At 38.2% G+C, this 27,394-nt stretch overlaps 1 protein-coding gene across 1 annotated transcript; it reads left to right on the top strand.

The window, feature by feature from the left end:
- The first annotated feature begins 765 nt into the window (after positions 1–765).
- Positions 766–27,394, top strand: edar (ectodysplasin A receptor). Its single transcript, XM_058393707.1, has 12 exons — positions 766–1,014; positions 13,553–13,626; positions 14,761–14,883; positions 15,477–15,658; positions 16,692–16,777; positions 18,278–18,361; positions 18,455–18,580; positions 19,841–19,915; positions 20,838–20,901; positions 22,245–22,437; positions 23,081–23,141; positions 25,091–27,394. Exons 2-12 carry the CDS (start codon positions 13,576–13,578, stop codon positions 25,417–25,419), a joined length of 1,374 nt encoding a protein of 457 aa, XP_058249690.1. The 5' UTR covers positions 766–1,014; positions 13,553–13,575; the 3' UTR covers positions 25,420–27,394.

Genomic DNA, 27,394 nt, shown 5'->3' with positions numbered 1-27,394 from the left:
CATTACACACACACACTAACACCATTACACACACTAAAACCATTACACACACACTAACACCATTACACACACACTAACACCATTACACACACTAACACCATTACACACACACTAACACCATTACACACACTAACACCATTACACACACACTAACACAATTACACACACACTAACACCATTACACACACACTAACACCATTACACACACACTAAAACCATTACACACACTAACACCATTACACACACACTAACACCATTACACACACTAACACCATTACACACACACTAAAACCATTACACACACTAACACCATTACACACACACTAAAACCATTACACACACTAACACCATTACACACACACTAACACCATTACACACACTAACACCATTACACACACACTAAAACCATTACAAACACTAACACCATTACACACACACTAAAACCATTACACACACTAACACCATTACACACACACTAACACCATTACACACACACTAACACCATTACACACACTAACACCATTACACACACACTAACACCATTACACACACTAACACTATTACACACACTAACACCATTCCATACAGAATCCTGTCTCGTGTGGAAGAAGCAGAATTACACCGCCAGGTGGCACTGTGTGTGTGTGTGTGTTCGTGTGTGTGTGTGTCTGTGTTATCCTCTTATCTCCTACCTGTTCCAGGTTCTTTAAAGTCGTGGGCGGAGATCATCCACCTCCTCCTTTTTTTCCCTGTCTCTCTCTCTCTCTCTCTCTCTCTGTCTCATAAGGAGGAGCTTTCATTTCCTAAGAGAACACAAATCACACTCACACACTGCCTGGATTTAGACTTCTGAAAGTTTCTGCATGTATCTCAGAGTTTAAAGCCTAACATTCCTGCACAACAGTACTGAAGAAGAAGAAGAAGAAGAAGAAGAAGAAGAAGAAGAAAAGAAGAAGGAGAAGAGAAGATTTTTTCACACATTCATTAACAGCAAGGCTCCGTCTCCTCCTGCAGGTAAGACTCTGACTTTTTCCCAAAAAAAATTCCCCTCTCAGGAATGCACTGAGGGGGGAGAGAGAGACAGAGAGACGCTGTGTTTAGGGAGAACGGGAAATTCCTGTTTAAATATATACAGTTCTATATTAAATATCTTTCTCTCGATCAGATCTACATCTCAGTGACCTTTTGGCTCTGAGGCTGTGAGAGAAATTGTAATGATCTGTTTGAAAATATCGCTTTTTTAATGCTGCAGTATTCTTGCATGATGCATACTTAGATGTGGGTTTGTGTGAATAATACACAGGGATGAATTCATATTCACTATTCGTCTTCTTCACAAATGGTTTTCTTTTGCATTTTATTTGTATAGTTTGTTATGCCACTTTAACACCCGCTATATCATATCGTATCTATCTATCTATCTATCTATCTATCTATCTATCTATCTATCTATCTATCTTGTACATTATTTACAAGATAGTAAATATATAGAAAGATATAAAGATATAAAGATAGTAGTATATAGTGTACATTATTTAAAAATGCTCCAATTTCTATTTTTCTATTTTCTATGTCTATTTTTATTCCCTTTTAATACATTAACATTTGATATAAAAACACTTCACACTTTCTCGATTCTTTTCCTTTACCATCTAAACAGCATGCCGATCTGACACACACTCTGTCTCCAACAAAATCCAATAAAAACAACTGCATTAAAAGTTTACATTTAGTTATTTTAGTACTTTAGTTAGCAAATCTGAGGCGCTTTATTCTCACAGTCTTGGATTGAAATGTATACTTCAAAAAAAAAAAAAAAGTAAGTGACATGGACACATCTGGACACGTACATCAGATTCAGCATTAGCAGGAAAAAAATTGAAAAATGAAGAAATGTAGGAGATTTCACTGCTAGAGAGTGATAAACGTGTGAAACTGGTACTGAACAAAATTTCCCTCTGTTTACATTTTTTTTATCTATTTAACTGTTAGCAAGAATACCTGAAAGTGTGAGTGAGAGAGAAAAGAGAAAGAGAGAGAGAGAGAGAGGAAAAGAGAAAGAGAGAGACAGAGAGAGAGAGAGAGAGAGAGAGAGAGAGAGAGAGAGAGAGAGTTTAGAGTCTAAATGTTCTTTTCAATATGAAGAGTCTGGAGCTAATTAGAACTGAATTAGCACGAGTAAAATGTTAAGAAGTGTTTTGATGATGAGGAAGAATCATGATCACCGGACCAATGTCTCACTTATAACAGAAATAAAATTCATTCAATACATTTCATTTTATTCTTCATCATGAAGAAAAACAGTTTTCTGCAGATTTTAAAAGAACATAATTGTTTTTTTCCTTTTTCCTTCCACCTGAGATTAGAAAGCCTTCAGGGGAAAGTCCTGCTTCACCAACATGTGCCTGCCTGCCTCCTCTGATCCCTCTCTCTCTCTCTCTCTCTCTCTCTCTCTCTTACTCCTTTTCTTCTGATCTTCAAATTATAGCAGCTCAAAGAAGACATAAATCCCTCCATCTTTTCTACCTTTTTTTGGCCTTGGGCTTTAGGAAATGACCAAAAAGTTTGTTGCACATCACATCAAAACATCAGTCCATTACTGTGTGTGTAATGGTATTAGTGTTTGTAATGGTGTTAGTGTGTGTGTAATGGTGTTAGTGTGTGTGTAATGGTGTTAGTGTATGTGTAATGGTGTTAGTGTGTGTAATGGTGTTAGTGTGTGTAATGGTGTTAGTGTGTGTGTAATGGTGTTAGTGTGTGTGTGTAATGGTGTTAGTGTGTGTAATTGTGTTAGTGTGTGTGTGTAATGGTGTTAGTGTGTAATGGTGTTAGTGTGTGTGTGTAATGGTGTTAGTGTGTGTGTAATTGTGTTAGTGTGTGTGTGTAATGGTGTTAGTGTGTGTGTGTAATGGTGAAAGTGTGTGTGTGTAATGGTGTTAGTGTGTGTGTAATGGTGTTAGTGTATGTAATGGTGTTAGTGTATGTGTAATGGTGTTAGTGTGTGTAATGGTGTTAGTGTGTGTGTAATGGTGTTAGTGTGTGTGTAATGGTCTTAGTGTGTGTAATGGTGTTAGAGTGTGTGTAATGGTGTTAGTGTGTGTGTAATGGTGTTAGTGTGTGTGTAATGGTGTTAGTGTGTGTAATGGTGTTAGTGTGTGTGTAATGGTGTTAGTGTGTGTGTAATGGTGTTAGTGTGTGTGTAATGGTGTTAGTGTGTGTGTAATGGTGTTAGTGTGTGTGTAATGGTGTTAGTGTGTGTAATGGTGTTAGTGTGTGTAATGGTGTTAGTGTGTGTGTAATGGTGTTAGTGTGTGTGTAATGGTGTTAGTGTATGTGTAATGGTGTTAGTGTGTGTGTAATGGTGTTAGTATGTGTGTAATGGTGTTAGTGTGTGTGTAATGGTGTTAGTGTGTGTAATGGTGTTAGTGTGTGTGTAATGGTGTTAGTGTATGTGTAATGGTGTTAGTGTGTGTGTAATGGTGTTAGTGTGTGTGTAATGGTGTTAGTGTGTGTGTAATGGTGTTAGTGTGTGTAATGGTGTTAGTGTGTGTAATGGTGTTAGTGTGTGTGTAATGGTGTTAGTGTGTGTAATGGTGTTAGTGTATGTGTAATGGTGTTAGTGTGTGTAATGGTGTTAGTGTGTGTGTAACAGTGTTAGTGTGTGTGTAATGGTTTTAGTGTGTGTGTAATAGTGTTAGTGTATGTGTAATGGTGTTAGTGTGTGTAATGGTGTTAGTGTATGTGTAATGGTGTTAGTGTGTGTAATGGTGTTAGTGTGTGTGTAATGGTGTTAGTGTGTGTAATGGTGTTAGTGTATGTGTAATGGTGTTAGTGTGTGTGTAATGGTGTTAGTGTGTGTAATGGTGTTAGTGTGTGTGTAATGGTGTTAGTGTGTGTAATGGTGTTAGTGTGTGTAATGGTGTTAGTGTGTGTGTAATGGTGTTAGTGTGTGTGTAATGGTGTTAGTGTATGTGTAATGGTGTTAGTGTGTGTAATGGTGTTAGTGTGTGTGTAATGATGTTAATGTGTATGTGTGTGCGTGTGTGTGTGTGTCTGTGTGTGTGTAATGGATGGTGTGGATAAAAAGCAACTGAAAAATAAATTTCTACCTGTGTTCATTTCTCTGTTGAATTCTAGCTGTAGCTACAGAAGCTTTGAGCTGAGAGAGAGACTGGGAATAAGTGTTGTGTGTTTGTGTTTATTTTGTCGTACTGTACAAACACATCACTGTTACACATGTGCAGAACGTTTTGAAAGATGTCTGGAGTTTCACACAATAATCACACTTACACAAGAGCAGTGTAGCATGAACTCCACAGTCTGACGCTTCACTTACACATCTCTTCATATGTGTAATAGTCTACTATTGGTGTGCTATCTATCTATCTATCTATCTATCTATCTATCTATCTATCTATCTATCTATCTATCTATCTATCTATCTATCTATCTATCTATCTATCTGTCTGTCTCTCTGTCTGTCTATCTATCTATCTGTTTATTCATCTATCTATCTATCTATCTATCTATCTATCTATCTATCTATCTATCTATCTATCTATCTATCTATCTATCTATCTATCTATCTATCTATCTATCTGTCTGTCTGTCTGTCTCTCTGTCTGTCTGTCTGTCTATCTATCTATCTGTTTATTCATCTATCTATCTATCTATCTATCTATCTATCTATCTATCTATCTATCTATCTATCTATCTATCTATCTATCTATCTATCTGTCTGTCTCTCTGTCTGTCTGTCTGTCTATCTATCTATCTGTTTATTCATCTATCTATCTATCTATCTATCTATCTATCTATCTATCTATCTATCTATCTATCTATCTATCTATCTGTCTGTCTGTCTGTCTCTCTGTCTGTCTGTCTGTCTATCTATCTATCTGTTTATTCATCTATCTATCTATCTATCTATCTATCTATCTATCTATCTATCTATCTATCTATCTATCTATCTATCTATCTATCTATCTATCTATCTATCTATCCTGGAAGTAGAAACAGACGAGTGAAATTGAAAATGTCAGAGATTTCTCTATTTATGTGTTTAAAGGGCAGAAGGATTAAATCCCAGCCTACTGCTATCAATCTTTCTCTTTCTTCTCCGTCCGACACCCTCCATCCTGTCGCCACAGGAGATAAACGCATAGCCCTGAGTCAACACAGGGCTCTCTCTCCATGTGTGTGTGTGTGTGTGTGTGTGAGCTGAAGGCTTTAGTGTAGACGCGCTGATGAAAGACGTCTCTGCGTCTCAGCGTCTCTCTCTCCATCTCAGAGCAGGACAAATCAAAGCAGAAGTCGGAGCCTGGAGCAGGATTTTTTCCCCCTTTTTTCATCTTTTACTCTGAGTTTGTTTTTCACAAAACGAAAGGATGACAGAAGCTGTAATTAAAATCATCTAAAGATAAAAGAAAAAGAAGGTGGTGTCTTTTCTCATATGGACGGAGACTGGAGATGCGATAATGCTAAAAATCTAACAATTAACGTTTTTGTAATAGATAGATAGATAGATAGATAGATAGATAGATAGATAGATAGATAGATAGATAGATAGATAGAAGGAAGGAAGGATGTATGAATAGATAGATAGATGGATGGATGGATGGATGGATGAATAGATGTATGCACAATGAAAGATAAATGGATGGATGGATGGATGGATGCACAATGGATTTATGGATAGATGGATGGATTGATGGATGAATGAATAGATGTATACACAATGGAAGGATAAATAAGCTCAGTGTTTTTTATAAAGAAATGAAAGGTAAATCTCTGCATGAAGATTACTTTTAGGTTTGATTTGGCTTTAAGGCTGAACTCTGTGTGCCACTGAGACTCGAAGCCAAACCCATAAAAGTCCATTAAATCTGAGATGTGATTCTGTCCTGTCAGATTTCAGCTTCTCTCTCACACACCAGCAGGGGTTTTTGTTTTAGCAGCAGTTCGTGTGTGTGTGTGTACAGCTTCACTCTGATCAGGCTCTGTAACGTTATAAAGCACTTTATTTTTTAATTAATTTCCGATTGAAGAAACAAACACACAGTCTGTAAAGATCCATGCAGCTTTTTTTTTCGGCTTTCATGTTTTATAAATAGGTTTAATAGGTGTTTGTTTTCTTAGTGAGTGCCATAGGGACCATGTGTTGATCATTTCCTGAGAAACGCTCTCAGCATTAAGAGCGGATATAAAACAGTAAAACTATTGATCCGTCACTAAACTAAGCTGATCCTCTTTAAGAACATAAACGATGCGGTCTTTAAGAACATTGTTTTCTACAGGAAACGCTTTCAGTGACCTCTTAAACCTCTGCAATTTGGCTTAGAGTACGCTAATTTAGCGTGATTTTGCAAACAACTGAGGGAAGAAAAAAAAAAAGGAAAAGAAACACAGCCCCACTTCATCATGATACTCGTTTAATTCCACACTGATCACTGCACTGTCACAAATCATTTCCTAATTACACCCAAAGTTACGGATGGATATTAAGTGATTTTCCTGCTTGATGGAGAACATCTGCTTTACATCAAACATGAGGAAAACCGTACTGGGTTCATCACACACACACACACACACACACACACCATGAAAAAGACAGATGAAAGAGGGGGAACCTTTCAGACATCAGATGTGACGATGTGAAAGCACAGTCCTGTCTCTTCAAGATAATTCACAGCAGGCCTGATCTTCTCCACAAACACTGAATGATCAGACACATGATCAGACACATGATCAGACAATCGTCATTTCATTTAGAAATTGTCAACATAAAACACACAGCTGTCAGTCTCGTAATGCCTCTAGCTGTAATTATAAACAAATCGATCTCCTTTCTGTAAAATTTGTCAATTAGCAGCTTTGTAAATTAGATACAAAGAAGTACCAAAAGTTTGGGATTATTACAACAAATATAAAACTAAATGCATCGATAAAGTTTCTCTCTAGAGTTAGTGACTAACATTCAGTTACACTTTAGTATTTAGCCGTGAAGAGTCGGAATACGTGTGGAGTCAGATCATTAAAATCACCTGCAGGAGAATATTCTAGATTTTCTTAAATAAATGTGTCCACAGACTTTAAACACTCGCCTTTAACACTCGCTTTTAAACCCTCTCTTTTTAACACTCAGTTTTAAACACTCACCTTTAAGCACTCATCTTTAAGCACTCGCTTTTAAATACTCACTTTTAAACACTCATCTTTAAACACTCACTTTTAAACACTCATCTTTAAACACTCATCTTTAAACACTCATCTTTAAACACTCATCTTTAAACGCTCGCTTTTAAACACTCGTCTTTAAACACTCACTTTTAAACACTGGCCTTTAAACACTCACTTTTAAACACTCACTTTTAAACACTCATCTTTAAACACTCACTTTTAAACACTCATCTTTAAACACTCGCTTTTAAACACTCACTTTTAAACACTCATCTTTAAACACTCATCTTTAAACACTCACTTTTAAACACTCATCTTTAAACACTCATCTTTAAACACTCATCTTTAAACACTCATCTTTAAACGCTCGCTTTTAAACACTCGTCTTTAAACACTCGTCTTTAAACACTCGTCTTTAAACACTCGCTTTTAAACACTCGCTTTTAAACACTCATCTTTAAACACTCATCTTTAAACGCTCGCTTTTAAACACTCACTTTTAAACACTCGCTTTTAAACACTCATCTTTAAACACTCATCTTTAAACACTCGTCTTTAAACACTCATCTTTAAACACTCACTTTTAAACACTCGCTTTTAAACACTCGCTTTTAAACACTCGTCTTTAAACACTCGTCTTTAAACACTCGTCTTTAAACACTCATCTTTAAACGCTCGCTTTTAAACACTCGTCTTTAAACACTCGTCTTTAAACACTCGTCTTTAAACACTGGCCTTTAAACACTCGCTTTTAAACACTCGCTTTTAAACACTCACTTTTAAACACTCATCTTTAAACACTCATCTTTAAACACTCATCTTTAAACACTCATCTTTAAACGCTCGCTTTTAAACACTCGTCTTTAAACACTCGTCTTTAAACACTCGTCTTTAAACACTGGCCTTTAAACACTCACTTTTAAACACTCATCTTTAAACACTCGCTTTTAAACACTTGTCTTTAAACACTCACTTTTAAACACTCATCTTTAAACACTCGTCTTTAAACACTCGCTTTTAAACACTCATCTTTAAACACTCGTCTTTAAACACTCGCTTTAAAACACTCGCTTTTAAACACTCGCTTTTAAACACTCACCTTTGAACACTCACTTTTAAACACTCATCTTTAAACACTCATCTTTAAACACTCACCGTTAAACACTCGTCTTTAAACACTGGCCTTTAAACACTCGCTTTTAAACACTCACCTTTGAACACTCGCTTTTAAACACTCGCTTTTAAACACTCGCTTTTAAACACTCATCTTTAAACACTCGCTTTTAAACACTCATCTTTAAACACTCATCTTTAAAATCTCATCTTTAAGCACTCGCTTTTAAACACTCACTTTTAAACACTCACTTTTAAACACTCACCTTTAAATACTCACTTTTAAACACTCACTTTTAAACACTCACTTTTAAACACTCACCTTTAAACACTCACCTTTAAACACTCACTTTTAAACACTCACCTTTAAACACTCACTTTTAAACACTCACTTTTAAACACTCACCTTTAAACACTCACTTTTAAACACTCACTTTTAAACACTCACCTTTAAACACTCACTTTTAAACACTCACTTTTAAACACTCACCTTTAAACACTCATCTTTAAAATCTCATCTTTAAACACTCACCTTTAAACACTCATCTTTAAAATCTCATCTTTAAACACTCACCTTTAAACACTCATCTTTAAACACTCGCTTTTAAACACTCATCTTTAAACACTCATCTTTAAAATCTCATCTTTAAGCACTCGCTTTTAAACACTCACTTTTAAACACTCACTTTTAAACACTCACCTTTAAATACTCACTTTTAAACACTCACTTTTAAACACTCACTTTTAAACACTCACTTTTAAACACTCACCTTTAAACACTCACCTTTAAACACTCACTTTTAAACACTCACCTTTAAACACTCACTTTTAAACACTCACTTTTAAACACTCACCTTTAAACACTCACTTTTAAACACTCACTTTTAAACACTCACCTTTAAACACTCATCTTTAAAATCTCATCTTTAAACACTCACCTTTAAACACTCATCTTTAAACACTCGCTTTTAAACACTCATCTTTAAACACTCATCTTTAAACACTCGCTTTTAAACACTCATCTTTAAACACTCATCTTTAAACACTCATCTTTAAAATCTCATCTTTAAACACTCACTTTTAAACACTCACTTTTAAACACTGGCCTTTAAACACTCATCTTTAAAATCTCATCTTTAAACACTCACCTTTAAACACTCATCTTTAAACACTCGCTTTTAAACACTCATCTTTAAACACTCATCTTTAAAATCTCATCTTTAAACACTCATCTTTAAACACTCACCTTTAAACACTCATCTATAAACACTCGCTTTTAAACACTCACTTTTAAACACTCATCTTTAAACACTCACCTTTAAACACTCGCTTTTAAACACTCACTTTTAAACACTCATCTTTAAACACTCACCTTTAAACACTCGCTTTTAAACCCAATCAACTGGGACAGAAAATACAGAATACAGAAGGACGGAGGGAAGGACAGCATTTTTTAACACAGTGTAACATAAAATAAGATTTAAAACTGAATAGTAAATAGATAAATACGTAGGTATGACTAGATGAGGAGAGTGAGCGCTGTAATAAATCTCTTACCTGATCAGGTATAGTGCTGGTTTAGGTTAATAACATGGCTTCCACATTCTTACATTAGCACTCGATCCAACACATTGTGTTATTTATCCAGAAACTCCAGAAACTTCCACCTCATTAAGTTGCTGCTTGTTTTTTTTGTAGAATTACAGTTAACTAACTGTCTTATACATGTATTTATCATTAGCAGTATTTAACATTCCACAGTTTTGAATGTCCTTTTTTTTCTTTAACAGCCTGGACATCATTTCCACTTGGTTGTTTCTTGTGTCTTCTCAATTATATCAGGATCAGGATTATCCACAAAAATGGGTTTTTGTAAAATACAAAACAGATTTAATTCTATTAGCTCATACCACCACCTCCGAAAGAATGTCTGAGACATATTTCATCCAAATGTTCTACAAGCGTAAATACATTCATCTTTCCAAACCATGCTGGACAGCTGAAACCGCTGCCACATCCTACAGTAAGACACACTCCAGCACGCTGACCGTAACCACTGTGCATTCATCAGTTGGCGGTCAGCTGGTGGTCAGGTGTCATGAACCGCAGCACTAACCACAAACCCACTGGGCTCAAAGCTCCACAAAATACCACAAAATAACCGAAAACATAAAACACAGAACAGTGAAGCTTTATTACACTTTCACACATGAACAGAAGCTCAAATTAGATCCAGAAAGTTCTTTAATAAACACTAGATCAGCAAATGAACACTAAAACACTGAAACATTTCCAATAATATGTTCGCTTTCTAAAACAATCAATAGTGGAAACCAGCCTGTAAAAGATTAATGGACATTAGCACAAATAAGATTCACCACGAGTAACTAAGCAACTATGGTCATGTAAAAGTAGCATAAACCAATTAAAAATCGTGTCCTGTGGAAATGTGGAATCAATAAGGTGGATTAGCTCCATAAAAATTAACCAGTGGTGTGAATTTGCTCCTGTAGTGCTGCTTAATAATGCTCATAAAAGTGTGAAATTGCACTAGTAATAAACTCATTAGCCAACAGCAACAGCCAAAACCAGCCAAACCCTGTTCATAAAGTACCACCATGAACTGCCCTGTTGTGTAAATACAAGACTGCGAGCTCTAAATGGCCATAAATTCTCTTCCTGCTTAATTCACTTGGACGGATTGTAATAATCCCCTGGTGTTTAATCCCTCCCCTAGGAACAGATATTTCAGGCTTGCTAATGATAAGGGTAATGATACTTCTGTGTATTTATCTTAGATTACGTGGCTGTTAGAAGATTAATAACCCTGTGGTCGCCTTTCAAACGGAGGCGAGTCCCGGCAAAGTCCTGGAGTGCGATGAAAAGCTTCTTGTGTGTGGCTTCGTTTAGTCTGATAAATGAGCGACAGAGGCTCAGGGCTGAAAAGGCATTTGGCAGGACTTCGAATTTCCTGAAGAAAAGTGTTTTTTTTTTCTCTCTGTAAAGGTTTCCGCTGCACTGATTAAACGTAGAGCCGAAGGGGCTCCAGTAGATGAGGATTTGTGTAATTAAGTTAATTTTAGATCTCAGGAGCAGCATTTCCTCCAAAACACAAAAAGCACCATTTTCTGATTAACACACATAATAATGGGCTTTTATTTCATCTGACAAGCGAGAGGTCTCTCTGATAAATATCCCCTAAATCCACACAGGGATCAGAGCAGACTTTAGATATAAAGGATATGTAGCTAACGTACACACAAAGGTGTGACTGCGGCTGAAAAACCAACGTTTCCTGCTCGTTTCCGCTGATGCCTCGATCAGAATCGTTTATTTATTTGATTCAAACTACACAAGCTTTGATTTGCTGCTAACTAATACACAAATAAATCAAGGGCACAGTTTTGGATCAAACTGCATCACAAATACAACAGTAATATGATTCATAGACATAAGAACATTAAAACATGACACGATTTACGATCAGGGACTGAAAATTCTTCAGTCATCACCCTTTGTAATTATGTACTAATTTGTAAGATCTGTATTTTACTTAACTAGTGTCAATTATAAGGACGAAATACAAATGACAAATTTCACACTAGTTAAGTTCTGCACCCGAGCTTGATAAATAAATGACAAGCTAGTTAAGGTTTGGTTTCATTGCTAACATGAGTGTCAGCGAGCTAGCTGGTCCTCAGGGTCAGTGCGCATGATTCTTTTCATTCCAGACACGAGGGCTGTATTATATGGACAAAAAAACAAAACAAAATATTGCACTGATTGTTTTATAGCTTGTTAACCACATGACAGACACATAGACTGTAGTATCCAGCATTTACAGTCAGCATTTACACCTTTTTTAACTCGTTGCTACAGCAACATAGGAGTCACCTTGAAAGTACACTAAATTGTGAAGGGAAAAAGAACGAGGGGCATAACAGCCTTCATGAGCAGCAGCAGTTCCTTTTTATCCAGTCGTCACACCACTGATCCCTGTGCTAGTTTACACTCATCACACTGTGTTGATTTATCCGTTCAGATTTTATTCTAAAACAAAACCTTAGCTCTAAGACAAAAGTTTTTTAGTAGATATTTTGGATAAGCTGTAATTGTGAGCTGTTTTGTGCTTCTCTTGCACTTTTCTGGAGTCTGAGACAGAAATGAAAGGAAATAAGTAGCTGTGGAGAAAAGCGATAGCTCTCAGAACCTGTTGCTTCATGCAGTGATGGTAATTATCCGTCAAAACGGCTCCAAGTGAAATTTACCTGCTAACAGTTATTACAGCTCTCTCTCTCAGTTTCTCTCTCTCTCTCTCTCTCTCTCTCTCTCTCTCTCTCTCTCTCTCTCTCTCTCTCACTCTCCCACCACGCTGCTTGTGTTTGTCCTGGTTACCATTCATATGCACATTTCATAACCCAAATTAGCGTCTCTTCATGCTAGAATCTGTTTCATGGCTTTGATTTAGCCAGTGTTATGTAAGAACAATGTTTTCTTTTTTGACAAATACACCACATACGTAATGTGAGCTCTGTGTATGTGTGTGTGTGTGCATGTGTGTGTGTGCATGTGTGTGTGTGTGCGTGTGTGTAAAATATGGGGCTTCTGCTTCAAGAGCACAAACACTCGAGTGTTAACTTCATGTTTTCAGTATAATTCTGTTATTTAAGGTGATGCAGGTGGACCACACACTCGGACGGTGAAAATAAAACAATCTGTAATAAGAAGCAGAAGCTGCATGTTGTTCATGGTGCACATGTTTTGTTAACTGCACTGCTGCCACTGATAACACACCTTCAACTAGTCCACTGGATGAAACTTAAAATAAACATGATATAATGATTATATTTCTTTCCTAAATTTCATCATTCAAGTACAAATGTTGTTAGTTTTGATTTGTTTGATTTAGTGTAATTTTTTTCTGATTCATTTGATTCAGTGTCATTTTTTCTGATTCATTTGATTCAGTGTCATTTTTTCCTCTGATTCATTTAATACAGTGTCATTTTGTTTCTGATTCAGTGCCATTTTTTTCTGATTCATTTGATTCAGTGTCATTTCTTTCTGATTCATTTGATTTGATTTGATTAATAATTAGATTTGATTTGCTTTCCTCAGAAGATTAGTCAGTAAGATCATCACTAATTTCATCTGTTAAATCAGCTGTTTACATTTCATAATCTAGGTTTTCTTAACAGGATTTCTACATCAGTTACTATTTCCTGTCTTATTTATTGTTTCCTGTATCACTTCCTGTTAGGCTTTCATCTCAGGAGGGACGCGATGACCCGAAAGATACCAGCAGTAGAATCATGTCTCCTTTCATTTCTATTGGTGAGTCCTGTGTAAAAAACCGACCCACTGACACCATTCAGCCAATCAGAAATGACAAAACACACAACACATTTAGAAAATTATACAGACATTACAATATAAATATTTTTAAAAAATATTTACTAGCCACTATTATTACTAACAAAGAACAATATGTGAGTAACATTAACATCAGATTACAGTCAGATTCATCCTCTGACACCCTCTGTCTGTCTCTCTCTGTGTCGTTCTTCCTCTTCCTGTCTTTCATCCCTCTCTCTCTCTCTCTCTCTCTCGCATCATTTTTGTCTAGTGAAATTCTCTGGCTTTGTTCCCAGATGTTAATTTCTCTCAGCTCAAGGCTCTAAATGTGAGGCTTTTTAATTCCTCCAAGACTTTAGCATAATCCTGTCATAAACCACTTTTTTTGGTATTTCTTACCGCACAGGAAGAGTCGGACTGCAGAGTCCCGGGTTCCTGTGAGATGAAATCTGAAACAACAGAACATACCGTTCTGCCTAACTTACTCTCTCACTTTCTGGCATGTCACAGTGACATATTTGATCATTTCTGTATCAGAGTCCTTCTAACACTCCTATTTACTAGCGTGTTTGTGGTTAGGGTGTTTCTCTCACTCCTACATGAGTTTACGCTAGCAGGGAGAATATTAAAGAATAACCTTGTTCACATTGTTAAATATCAGAATTCACACATCATGTGTTAGGAGAAGATCTTCATCTCAATCATCTCCTTCATGAACAGAACAGAAATGATTCCATAGGTGCGTTAGCAGGAATTAAGAACATCAGTGAAGTGATCGTACAAATCCAAACTTCTCATTAAGGCAAGACCATTTGGGCTGAAGTTTTTGGATTAAGTACATCCGTCTTAAACTCTAGCAATAAAAATTTAAAAGTTCAACAGAACAAGAATTCTGACCATGGTTTTTGTCCACTTTCAACCATTACATTTCCTAAAGATTAGCCATGATGAAGAAGCTCAGCCCACTTCACGATCACGTCATGTCATTTATCCCTGAAATCTCTCTGCTAATGAAGTCCTGCACCTTCATCTGAAAGCAGTGTGTATAACCATTACTCTGATCCAAGTGTTTTCAGTGATTCACCTGAATGTGTGTGTGTGTGTGTGTTGCAGGCCTCAAGTGTGTATCCGCTGAGGGCTGAATACTCCAGCTGTGGAGAGAATGAGTTTTATAACCACAGCAGCAGCAGCTGCCGGCCGTGTCCACAGTGTCAACCAGGACAGGAGCCGTACATGGTACACACACACACACACACACACACACACACACACACTGGAAAACCAAAACAAACCAAACAGGGTTATATTGCACATGACTGTCACGGTTTATCTTAGGTAAGAAAAGAACAAGTGATCTTAAACGAGTACGGACACATCCATCCCCACCCCTCCTCTGACACCCTCTTTCTGTCTGTCTCTCTGTCTCATTCTTCCTCTTCCTGTCTTTCATCCCTCTTCCTCTCTCTCTCTCTCTCTCTCTCTCTCTCTCTCGTTTGTGGATCTTCTGTAATTAACCTCTCTCAGTCTGTAATAGACGCAACCTGTGATCTTGTTTGTTTTCAACACCGTCTCTTTCGGAAGAAGATCAAAAAAGTGCCCTTGATCTTTAGGCTGCCTCTGAAGGGCACCTACCAAGGGTCTTTGAGCATGAGATCAAACACTTGGAAGTTCAGAGTGCTCACTTGTGTAGACATTTAAATTAAACTCATCATTTAATATTCTAATCTAACATCTACATTATCTATCAGCCTCAGAGATGGTGATGTGTTCTTTCCCCATTGGTACAGTACAATACTGGAACATGTGTGTGTGTGTGTGTACGTGTGCAGAACTGTGGCTATGGTGTTAAAGATGAGGACTATGACTGTATGTCGTGTCCACCGGGGAAATTCTCCAGGGGAAAATATGAGATTTGTCGTCGACATAAAGACTGCAATGCACTGTACAGAGCTACAGTGCTCACGCCAGGGACCAGAGAGAGTGACGCTGAGTGTGGACCCTGTTTACCTGGGTGTGTACACACACACACACACACGCACACGCACACACACGCACACACACGCACACACACGCACAGACACACGCGCACACACACACACACACACACACACACACACACACATATATGTATGACCCCCATACACATCTGAGAGCAGTGGTTAAGGTTCTGGGCCATTGCCCGGAAGATCAGTGTTCAAGCCCCAGCACCACCAAGCTGAAAACCCCAACCCACCCTGCTCCAGGGGTGCTGCATCATGGCTGACCCTGCACCATACACCCACATGGCTGACCCATACATACAAACACACACACACACACAGGCCTAACACATGTTGCTGTAGTTAAAGAGGAACATCTGCTTTCAATCACTTTTAATGTAAATATACAGACTGCAGATTTTTAGCTGAATGTTATTGAGTGTCTTTAATATACTGAAGGCCAGAGCTTTAAGAAGTCTCTGAATATACGACCTCTTATTTACAACCAAAACGTAAATCACAGTAAATCCTGTAAATCTATCTCTGATCAAAAGCAGCTCAGGAACGCGGTCATTGGGATCGTATCAGCTGCAGTCCACCACGTGTCCTTCACTCTAATGCTAACATTCACACAGCTGATGACCATCCGGCTCTGCATCTCACACCAGCCAGTGGACCAGAGTGTACACTTAATCACCTGAAGCTGTGTGTGTGTGTATATATATGTGTGTGTGTGTGTGTGTGTGTGTGTATGAGTGTGTGTATGTGTGTGTGTATATGTGTGTGTGTGCGTATGTATGTGTGATTGTATGATTGTCTGTATCGGTGTGTGTGTGTATGTATGTATATGTATATATATAATTGTGTGTGTGTGTGTGTGTGTGCCAGAAGGTGACAGTGTGTGAGAGTTAATAGTTATATAATAGTATTCATAAGTCAGGATGCCTTTTTGTTTTTTTAGATTTCAAACTTCTGCTGAAGTTTTCACTTCGTTATTGTTTTTGTGAATGTTGTCGTTCCCTCAGAGCCTCTGCTAAGAGAGAGTGTTTTCTTTTCCTTACACAGGTACTACATCTTGGAAAATCGTCCGAGAAACATCTACGGCATGGTGTGTCATTCCTGTCAGAATGCTCCACGGAACACCAAAGAGTGTAAGACGAGGGGTTCTAACCTCAGACTTTTAGACTTTGTATTGGGTTTCGTTTAAACCGTCACCAGAAAACCAGCAAGGACAGAGAGGACGTCAGGACTGGACTATGATACACGCAAAATAAAATAATTACAGCTTCACACAACATTCTGCAGATTGTTAGTTAGAAAGGTTAGTTATTCAGAGCACCTCAGCGGTATAAGCATGTTTAGTGTCGGGGGCAGGGCTGAGGGGAAACATACCCCAACAAGGAGGCAGAGTTCAACACAACAACCTCTTTTCTTTTTTTAACATTTTTAATTACAGACCTCACATCGAGGCTTGAAGACCTTTAATGGTTATAAACTATGCAGAAGAAAACACAGAGCTAAAGACGAGCCGTCGCTTGCCAGCTAATCTGCACATTACAGTCACGCACCGCAGAGTCTGCATCTGATAATTAAAAGAAATGAAAACATCCGGAGGGCAAAAATAAAAAAAACATTATTAACTTGCTTCTGCATGCAGGGAAAGAGTCCACTCAGTAAAGCCTGTATTCATAAAGCTTCATGAACATCCAGATACGCCAATGTCATATTCATAATAGAGTTCTCTTCTTTCATCTTCAGCGTCGCCGACTGTGAAGTGTTAGCGATAGCATTAGCATGGTTAATAACATTCGCAGTAATAATCTCATCTTATCATTAGTGTGAACCTAAATGTTTTCATTAGAAATAAAAGTTAGCGCTAACGGCTACGAGTAAAAGACAAAAGGAAGTTTTTCCAGCGTAGACTAAATCGATAATGAACATCCTGAAGCGTTTAAAATCTATAAAGTCCCTGCTTTAGTCCTCTGCCAAAACAGCAATCATGTTCCACTTAGCAATTAGCGATTCACAGATTTCACTCCAAATGTCATCACCAGTCAAAGTTCCGACTTAGAAACAAGCCGCCGAACGAGAAGCGAGGCTCAGCTTGTCATATTCATCATCACGAAGGTGGAGCAGCTGCTTTATTCTCATTAAAACATGTCCACCTTTCTCATATGCTAAACCCAGTCACGCTAATCCTGGGGTAGAAGCTGCACCTGTGCTGCATTTGTTTCTTTTTCTTTTCATTTCTTTTTTTCTTCATTTTTTTCCACAGAAGCTGTACAGTGTATAGAAATCAGGGCTTTAGAGTTAAGATATGAAAAAGACTGCAGGCAAAACATCAATCCTGAAAAAAACAAAAAAAACAACTTATAGACATATACACACATACAGTATACACTACACACTACACATATATACACTATACATTACACACTACATGCATATACACTACACACATATAGACTATACACTACACACATATACACTACACACATATACACTATGCACATATACACTACACACATATACACTATACATTATGAATATCTCTTCTGTAATCGAGGTGTCTTCAGCGTTACATCATGAGATTAAACTTATTACAGAAAAAAGAATAAAATAAAAATATGATGTACAATGGTTTTTTTTAGGTATGCGAACGACACCCGTTTCCTCAAACCGTGGCTCAGGAATACCATCCACCAGCACCACCACGTTCCCTCACGCTGAAAAAGGTGCACAATTATTTTCAGCATGTTATACGTTATAAATATTAGACTTAAAATATAAATCAGTAAATACTAAATTTTTCTTTATTTGCTTTACAGATCCAACAGGGCAGGGTCACCTAGCAACAGCCCTTATCATCGCCATGTCAACCATCTTTATCATGGCCATCGCCATAGTGATGATCATCATGTTTTACATCCTGAAAGCGAAGCCGAGTGGCCAGGGTGAGACACGTGGCTCCTTTCTCTAACACAGTACAAATAATGTAGTTGCACAGACACACAACACAGCCTCGTCAGATTCCCTAAATGACCTTCATCTTCTACACTGACCTTCCTCTTCACCCAGCATGATGTCCTTCTCCAGTAGCTGTGCTGATCTTTGCTTTGATTTGCTGCAGTAGTCACATGTTAGAGGCAGTTCAATGTAAACACAGGAATCTTCACCAGCACCACAGTTTAAACCCCTTCCTGTCCTTCTTCACTGTCCAGCTGTATGACATGACCGAGAAGACCGTGGCTTAAACCAGTCAGAGTTTTGTGTGTGCAGCCTCACATCCCTGCACTTCAGGAGTTTGTCCACGCTTTTCATGCCGGTTCTGTCCAGTAGCCTGAGCTTATTCACCAGCTCTGTTTCTGAAGTTTTTCAGTTTGTCATCTGTAAAAAGTTCTGTCTTCTGCATGCTGAGAGTTTCATGTTCTTTCTTGGTGAGCAGACGTCTCCAGTCCTCTTTGCTTTCAGAATGTTCGTATCATTGACATAGTGAAGCTGGTGGAGTTGATTCCACCAAGTTTCTCTTCCTATAGCCCTGATGATCATTTCTGTATATATTCTGCATCCACACCTAGCAATTGTCCTGTTGGCACTGTTGCGTGAGAAAGTCCAAGTTCTGGCAATCCTAGGATGCTTCCGGAGTTTCTGATGATTTGCGCAATCAAACACCCTGTTGTAATCAAATTGTTGTGAGAATTCCATTAAGCTCCGCCTTTTTTCCAAGGATGTGTGTTGTACGGAAAACTGGACTGAAACACAGAGCAGAGGTAAACCTGGAGCTCAGGCTAAGTGTTGTTAGCAGGAAGACCTGATTTGCTTCCAGCTTCCTCTTACATTAGCTAACTTTTTCATCCAATGTATCTGATGTTAGCTCTCTGACCCGCTGCATTAGCTTGGTATGAGAGCACAGGCTCGGGAATAAACCTTAAGTGAAATCATATGAGTGTTAGATGGTGGTCTTGCAACTTGAGACACACACACAGACACACACACACACACAAAAGATATTTGCTTTGAGTTTCCATATCGCTTTAATAAAAATCACATTAAATGAAATCTGCAGCTGAAATACAGCGACTACATGCTCCGGGGACGAGGATTCATATTTTAAATGAAAAACAACTTCAACTCAAAGCGGAAAAAAAAATTGCATGAGTTAATGAATTATAATATAATATTTCATAATTAACTGATTTGTTTTTTTCCCCCAGCATGCTGTTCAGGACAGATGGTGAAAACCATAGAGGCTCCGACGAACAAGCAAGAGGAGAAAAAAGAAGGCCAAGGTGAAGAGACGAATGAAAAACAAATCATCATTTAAAATGAAATGACCCCACGCCTATCTGGAGACTCCTCCACTCCCTCGTTCACAAAAGAGTGTGATGGAATGTTTGGCGTTTGTTCCTCGCTTCAGGCCATAAATTCTCCGACTTCGCAATAGCATAATGAGCCTCTTTTCTCGTCTGCCTCAATTATCCTGCTTCACTTATCCTCACCGCGATTACAGTCTTCAGCTGTCAGTTTATGCCAAAAGGTCAGAAAAGCAGCTATTATTAGTGGAAAGTGAGGGACGGAGAGATCCCAAACGCTACTGTTTAATAGTAATTTATTTAATATGCTATCATGCACATTCAAACTAATAAGAAAAACGTGTTAACTTTAAATATTTTAATACCAACATGAGCTGTGGATTGAAATGCTAGCTAATAACAGACTAGCAAGTGACATGTGCTTCATGGTACACTACTTAATGCAGCGTAATTCCAGAGCCAACTAGCTATGTATTGTTTAGCTAGCTAAATAGGACCAGGTTTTACAAATATTAGTTTGAGGTCTCTGTCCTGTCTTTGTTTCCTCAGACCTCTGAGTAACTATTTTGTTTGGAAATCTGTGACGTTCCCGTGGTTGTGTAGCCAGCTAACATGTAAAGCTACATTAGCTATCCTTAAGGAGAAGCATGAGAGAACAAATTTGACTGCTGGAAAAAAAAACCCTACAGCGAACTCGTATTTGTTCATAACATAATGCAATGTCCACGCTGATTAGCGCTAACAACACAGTGACAGTCTATTAACGCTGTGTTCCTCTATCACATGACTGGATCCTTTAAAAATTTTTTACATATATAAATTGAAATCCAATGCTAGTCCTGAATGTGTAAATGTTTCTTCACTCACTAATCTAAAGTTTCAATCCTTTTTTTTTTAGATAATGCTGTAAAATTCACAGAGAAGGATGAGTTCAAACCTCCTCCAGCAAAAGCAGTAAAAAGGTAAGGAATGTTTCTAAAAACACATCTTTGTGAAGAAAAGTCCATCCCAGGTCTAAACGTGAGAGACGTGAGGGCAGCTGCACTCTGTGTGAACTTGAAACAAGGAGCTTTTTTCTTTCTTAGCAGATTTTTTTCTTTGCTGCTAATTAAGTCACCACAGGACAAGTTCCAGCAGAAAAGGTTTAGCTGCTAGCGATTTCAGCGTGTTCAGGAGAGAGAACTAACCTGAGCTCACTGCATCTTCCTCCTCTTCTTCTTCTCCTTCTTCTGTTTTTTTGGACTGGAAACATTATGCGGTTTGAGGAGGTTTGATGAAAACGCACCTCAGGGCGAAGGAGATGTTCATTCACACACACACAAACACACACACAGTTGAAACACAGCATTGAGGGATAAATGAGGTGAGTGTTTTGCTGCAAACCTCCACCTAAGCCCCCCTATCGCCCCCATCAACCCACCCTCCCCCGCTAACCCTGCCCCTCCCCCATCGTCTGGTGCGGAGTGACAGGACACTGAGTCATTTCTAACAGACAGTAATAATTACACTCATCAACTCCACCTCAGTCACACACTGCTGCTTATTATTGTTCCTGAGCTGGAAAATATAAAATAAAAGGGTTTTTTTGTCATGTATTGTATCTAAAACTCTAAGATGGAGTTTTCGTAGCTGGAGAGATCATTTCCACCGGCTGAGGCACAGTGAGAGTCCTCTTTTTCTCCTCACACCACATAGGCGGCTAAGTGGCGCATGCCAGCCAATTCGCTAATGCTAGCGGTTGCCAAACCATGATGAAGGTGTCGTATTTCTGAGGAACAATGACGTTCTGTGAGTGTCTCTAACTCGTCTTTGTCAACAAGGAGCTTTTATTTTTCTGGCCCGGGATGAAGGCGAGTGTGAATCGCTACATGTTACTTAGCTACATGTTAAAAAACAGGAGGCGAGTCACTGCCTCACTGCGTACACAGAGTATTAGTTACACTGCTACAGCTAAATAATAAACACATGTTTAAGGAGCAGCTTTTTGACTTTTAAATGCATTCCTTAAACACTGAATGTTTGCGTTATTAAAGTGAAGCTTATCTTTAGCTGCAGCGGTGCTAACAATGCTATGCAGCATTTTTTTTTTGTACACAATTACGATGAATGATTATACAAGGTTCAGCTAATGCTCGCTGCTAACATGGCTAATACAGAAGAGTTTTTTATTTTGATTGACTGCTCACAAAAACAGCAATGCTAAAGCAGATGCTAACGCAAATGCTCTGGCAGCTGATCCTGTGGTACAATTTAGCAGCCATTTGAATAGTTACTTAGTAACAATACAGATGTGTTTCTTTTTCAGTGAAAACGACGCGTCGTCTGAGAATGAGCAGCTGCTGAGCCGCAGCATCGACAGCGATGAAGAAGCGGCGCAGGAGAGGCAGGGAGCCACTGACCTCTGCCTTTTATCCCTCGTTCATCTCACGCGAGACAAGACCTGCTCAAACAATACCGCCAACAACAACAACAACTGCAGCAACAACAGAACTGTGGGGGTGAGACAGACAAACAAACAACTCTAGATAGAAAATCCAGGAATAATTCTATAGGATAATTAGGATCGTTATGATTTTGTGTGATTATCAGCTAAAGATAGGAAGAAAATATCAGGCTAGTTAAGGATAAAAATAATAAGATTTAAATAAAGGTAATTATTTTTAATTAGTTTATTAAAAATATATATAAATCTTTTTAAAAAATCAAAATATATAAGTGATGATAAAATAAATTCTAAATAACAAATAAGAATAATGTCAAATAGATTTAAAACAACTTAATCAAGTATAAAACATTATGGACATAAAAATATGAACTCTAGTGTTTACTAAAGATGAGAATCATATACTATGGCAGATGTTAGCAAGCTGAACATCTTATTTACGCAATTTTGAATCAATTAGCTCACAGAAACGAAACGTTTGTCTCTGAGTGTTTGTACTGAATTAAGTGCTTTTACCCTAAACAAACCCAAACGAACAGCGAGTCTGGAGTCAGCTGACAGCAGCTCAAACCAGCATCTCCTTCTGCCAAGTGTCTAAACCACTGCTCTAATCTTATAGTCTAAGTTTTGTTGGGTCGGGTTTCCACACACACACACACACACACACTAATCCACTCGTCTTTCTCTCTTGCCCTCAGATTCACAGTCGAAGGAAAAAAATCCTGGAGTTGTACGCTAAAGCTTGCAGTGTTGCTGAAGGTATGTCGTCTTCACTTCCTACAAAACCTTCACCGATCTTTCATTTACTGTTTTGGTTACCAAAGTCAAACTTTTTTGTCGTAAAGACAAAGAAATCAAAATGTGTACACTGACTGTAGATGACTCAATGAGAATCATTGTTCACCAGCGTCTAGACTGCTGCCTTTCAACACAAACACTCACCTTTACACCGGAAAACAATCAGGGATAGAAAATACTGACTGTCAGGTTTAAGATAACAGCAACAGACCTAGTATAAAACTAGTATACTGTAATGGAATACAAAGTTGGATAAATATTATATTTCTAGTGTAGTGTACCTCAGATTTGGTTTAAATGAACAGCTTTATTAATCAACAGGACATAAAACAGCACTCGATGCAGCACTCTGATATTTTACACTTTACACTTTATCCTGCTCCTCACATCAGCCTGATGCACACTTAATTCCAAGTTCAGAATCAGGTGTAAATGAGACACGCCTCTGTTTAGACAAACTCCACCCCCTTGTATAGCTCACACTTCAGTGGTCTGAATACTGACCCACTCCGCTTCAGTATTAAATCCTCAGTAAGTTCTCTCTGTGATTTGTATCCTGTTATTTCTCATATGAATATATTATTTTGTCTTTAAATAAACAAGAAATCTTCCTCTCGAGTAATCTCCTTAAACACTGAGACGTTACATGACTCAACATCTTTCCTCTTAGAGGATCAGGAGTAATCAGTTTCGAGTTTAAAGAATGCAATAAAAGTGCGGTTTTCTGAGTAAACGCTCAAAAAGTGCATGTGGAGAAAGTGAGTTGGAGGACATCTGTCATGCATCTTGTGTCTTGAATGCATTAAATCAGAACAAACAAAGCAGCACATTTTGTACCAGGCTTTTCTTCAGGGATCAACTTCTGCATGGTTTTTTAACTCTTGATGTTTTGACAGTGAAATGAATGCCACCTGCAGTGACTGGCACTGTGCAGTATTAACACTGACCTTTCAGGGCTTCAGGATAATGTGTTCCAGCAAAAACAAGTCAAACTCCTTTTTCCCACTGGACCTGACTATGTTAGAGGGACAGTTTAAGACTGGGGAACTTTGTGAAGTGGAAATCAGGACCCAGTTCAGCTCCAGTCAGACCTACAGGCCTGGACATCATTAATCACAGACCCAAAGCTTAAAAGAAATATTACAAAAGCACCAAAGAACCATCTCTACTTGATAAACATAAGATTAAAATTGTATAAGCTGATATAGACGGTCTTCAATAAGTCTTTTTGATTTTTTCAATTTTCTTATGTTTCAGTTTGGAAATGATATGGGTTTTTGGGGGATTTTATATCATGAATCTAAATAAAATAACCCATAATTCTCTGGGGTTCAAGTATTACAGCTATAGGTTGTGTTTAAAGATTCATCCACATTCTTGTAAAAACCCCTAATTGAGTTTCGGTTTAATCAGATGTTACAGGATTGGTTAAATGGAGGTGTCACATGATCATAAACAGAAATAGACCTGTTTTTGGAAAATCCCAAAGTCTCGTAGAGAACATACAGACCTAAACACACAGCATGCTGAAGACCTCTCAAAGCAAATCCTGGTCCAGAATGGGAATAATATGCGATAACCACAGAAGTGGTCAATGAGGAGGTAAAGAGGGGATTAGTCAGAAAATCAAGAGGCCAAGGGTGACACTACCACCACCATGCTTCACAACATACACTTCCAATGAAGATCCAGGTCATAACATTACAGAATTGTGTTGAAGAGCTATAGAATGGTCTAGATCTGGTCTAGTCTTTGGTCTTGATCATTTACAGATCTCATATCACTCAGAATGAACTGCACAGTGTCACAAGTTGTGGAAATAAATGTGCCTAATAAGGCTCGTGATAACATGATATGCGTAACATGGCATAACCAGACTGTAAAAAAAAGTTTTGTGTCTCCTCCTAAAGGTCTGAGTCCAGTCGAGTTGCCCTTTGACTGCCTGGAGAGGACGAGCCGCATGCTGAGCACCACCTACAGTACAGAGAAGGCGCTAGTCAGGACGTGGCGTCACCTGGCCGAGAGCTTCGGATTAAAACGGGACGAAATCGGAGGAATGACTGACGGCATGCAGCTCTTCGACCGTGTCAGCACGGCCGGATACAGCATCCCGGACCTGTTGGCTCGACTCGTCCAGATCGAGAGGTTGGATGTAGTTGAAGCACTGTGCTTCGATATTCTCGGCGCACCCCCTTCTGGCCAGCATCTGACGATTTCTTCACGTTGCGCTAGCGTTTGAGAGAACTGAGATCCCACAAACTAAGTGACAATGAAGAAGATCAATATCAAACTAGTGTTGATATTCTCAAGAGCAGCGGCTCCTCCTGGGTTTCTTTTCTTTTTTTGTGACTGTAGCGATTTCTTTTGTCTTTACAGAAGTCCATAAAAGACTAATATTGTGCTGGACACCCAGAATTAAGGACCTCATCTTCACCAGACAGCATTATCATCTTCCTCCTGAATTCAGTGACTGCCTGAAAATTAGCAGTTAAACAAATTCAAGAATTGCAAAAGTTTCTTAAGAATCTTTTCCATCCTACAATGAAGGATTTCGTCTGAAACATCATGAAAAACTGGATTAGTTACCAGATTTAATCCAATTTTTTTCACAGTTAGGATGCTGATATTAAGCTGATATTAATAACCCTGACAGCTGCAGCTAGCAAATTGTATTATGGCTAAAACAAAAGGGCAGCGTTTTAACTGAAAGATCTTTTGAATTGGTTTTAATTGTATTTAAAAAAGCAATTTTTGTTTAAATTTCCCAAAGCTTCAGAACAGACCCTCGGTATTTTGAAGTACGCACAGTCACAATATTGCGTGTTAAATATCGCAATATATATCGTATAAAAGATTATCGGCACATGTCTAATATATAGATATATTTATAGTTCTATAGGAAGATATACGAGATCTGACGAAAACGTTTTCTTAAAGACTTCAAAGTTCTGTGGACCAAATGTTGGAATGAGAGACTTGTGTGTATGTGTGTGTGTGTGTGTGTGTGTGTGTGATGCCCTTGTAACCACGGCTAATTCCCTGGTTCTTGCCCTAATTTGCTGAAATTAGTGGCTTTATGACTTTCGGTATAAAGTGCCTGCGCTTTCCTGCACCTCATTAACTAAAGAAAGCAGCGTAGTGGAGCAAGGAGCAACACAGCAGAAGGAAAGTCTACAAGATGGTTAATAAGCTTTCAGCCATTCTGAAAGAGCTCCGGATCTGTGTTTATGGTGTGCTGATGATCGTTTCAAGCGATCAGAGTCGAGCAGCGGAACCATGAGGAAATGACATTACACGATTCACGCTTTTTAATGTGTGTTTGTGTGTTTCCTTCATATGGTGAGCTGTTTGACAGCTAAATAGAACAGAGCTCCGAGTGGAACCCAAGGACACAGAACGCTCTAAGACATCTGGTTAATCTCGCCGTGTACAGACCGCTCAAGTTACCTCATCTACAGCAGTACTGCAAAACACAGCTTCTCACCCAGTACGAGTGTATAGATCATTAACTTATTACTGTACATACGCATCATATTAAAAAAAAACAGCAATAAAAGAATTATTTAGACCGTTGATTATTCTGTGGCATTATTTTTTATTAAATACCATTTTAATTATTTTATAATTGAAGATTGAAGCTGGCATTCATGTAATACATGAGGACTTATGTTAATGTATGTACTTATGATAATATTATTGTGAATAAAAAAGTGCTTCATTTATACTGTAGTCTGATAAGACGTTTGAAATTCTCCTCACCATGACGTGTACATGACGTCTGCATGACGTCTGGATCCATGAATATAAAGCTTGTTTTTAAACCATGAAGATGTTCTAAAAATCAGTCGCATTACACAACTTCTGGTACCACCATCCTCGTGCTTCATCACACACACACAACAGATACTGTGCACTGTGTGTTCAAGTCCTGGGAAGTTTGTATTCACGAGTCGGGAAGTCAGAATTACGACGTCAGGTGTGTTCCAGTCACTTTAATGCAGTCAGAGCGAGATTAACTACAAAAAACCACAGCAAGGTTTTTAAAATGGAGAACAAAGAACATTTTCATGCTTTTAGTGACTTTATGAAGTTGCTGGAAACTTTACTGTTACACAATATATCGTAATTCTACAACGTTATTGTATTTTGTACAGGAAATGAGTTTGTTTTATTGTAAACAATAAATCCTGACAGATCTGTCACCGCTAAGCTGG

This window comes from Hemibagrus wyckioides, linkage group LG06 (genome assembly GCF_019097595.1).
Source record: "Hemibagrus wyckioides isolate EC202008001 linkage group LG06, SWU_Hwy_1.0, whole genome shotgun sequence".
Classification (NCBI taxonomy): Eukaryota; Metazoa; Chordata; class Actinopteri; order Siluriformes; family Bagridae; genus Hemibagrus; species Hemibagrus wyckioides.
Note: the sequence above shows the minus strand (reverse complement) of the source record. Positions and strands in the feature narration are given on the sequence as shown.

Coding starts and splice junctions, on each gene's coding strand:
- edar (XM_058393707.1), top strand. CDS start 13,576: ATGACCCGAAAGATACCAGCAGTAGAATCATGTCTCCTTTCATTTCTA. Junction 16,778..18,277: donor TCCACGGAACACCAAAGAGT/GTAAGACGAGGG, acceptor GGTTTTTTTTAG/GTATGCGAACGACACCCGTT. Junction 22,438..23,080: donor GCAACAACAGAACTGTGGGG/GTGAGACAGACA, acceptor TCTTGCCCTCAG/ATTCACAGTCGAAGGAAAAA.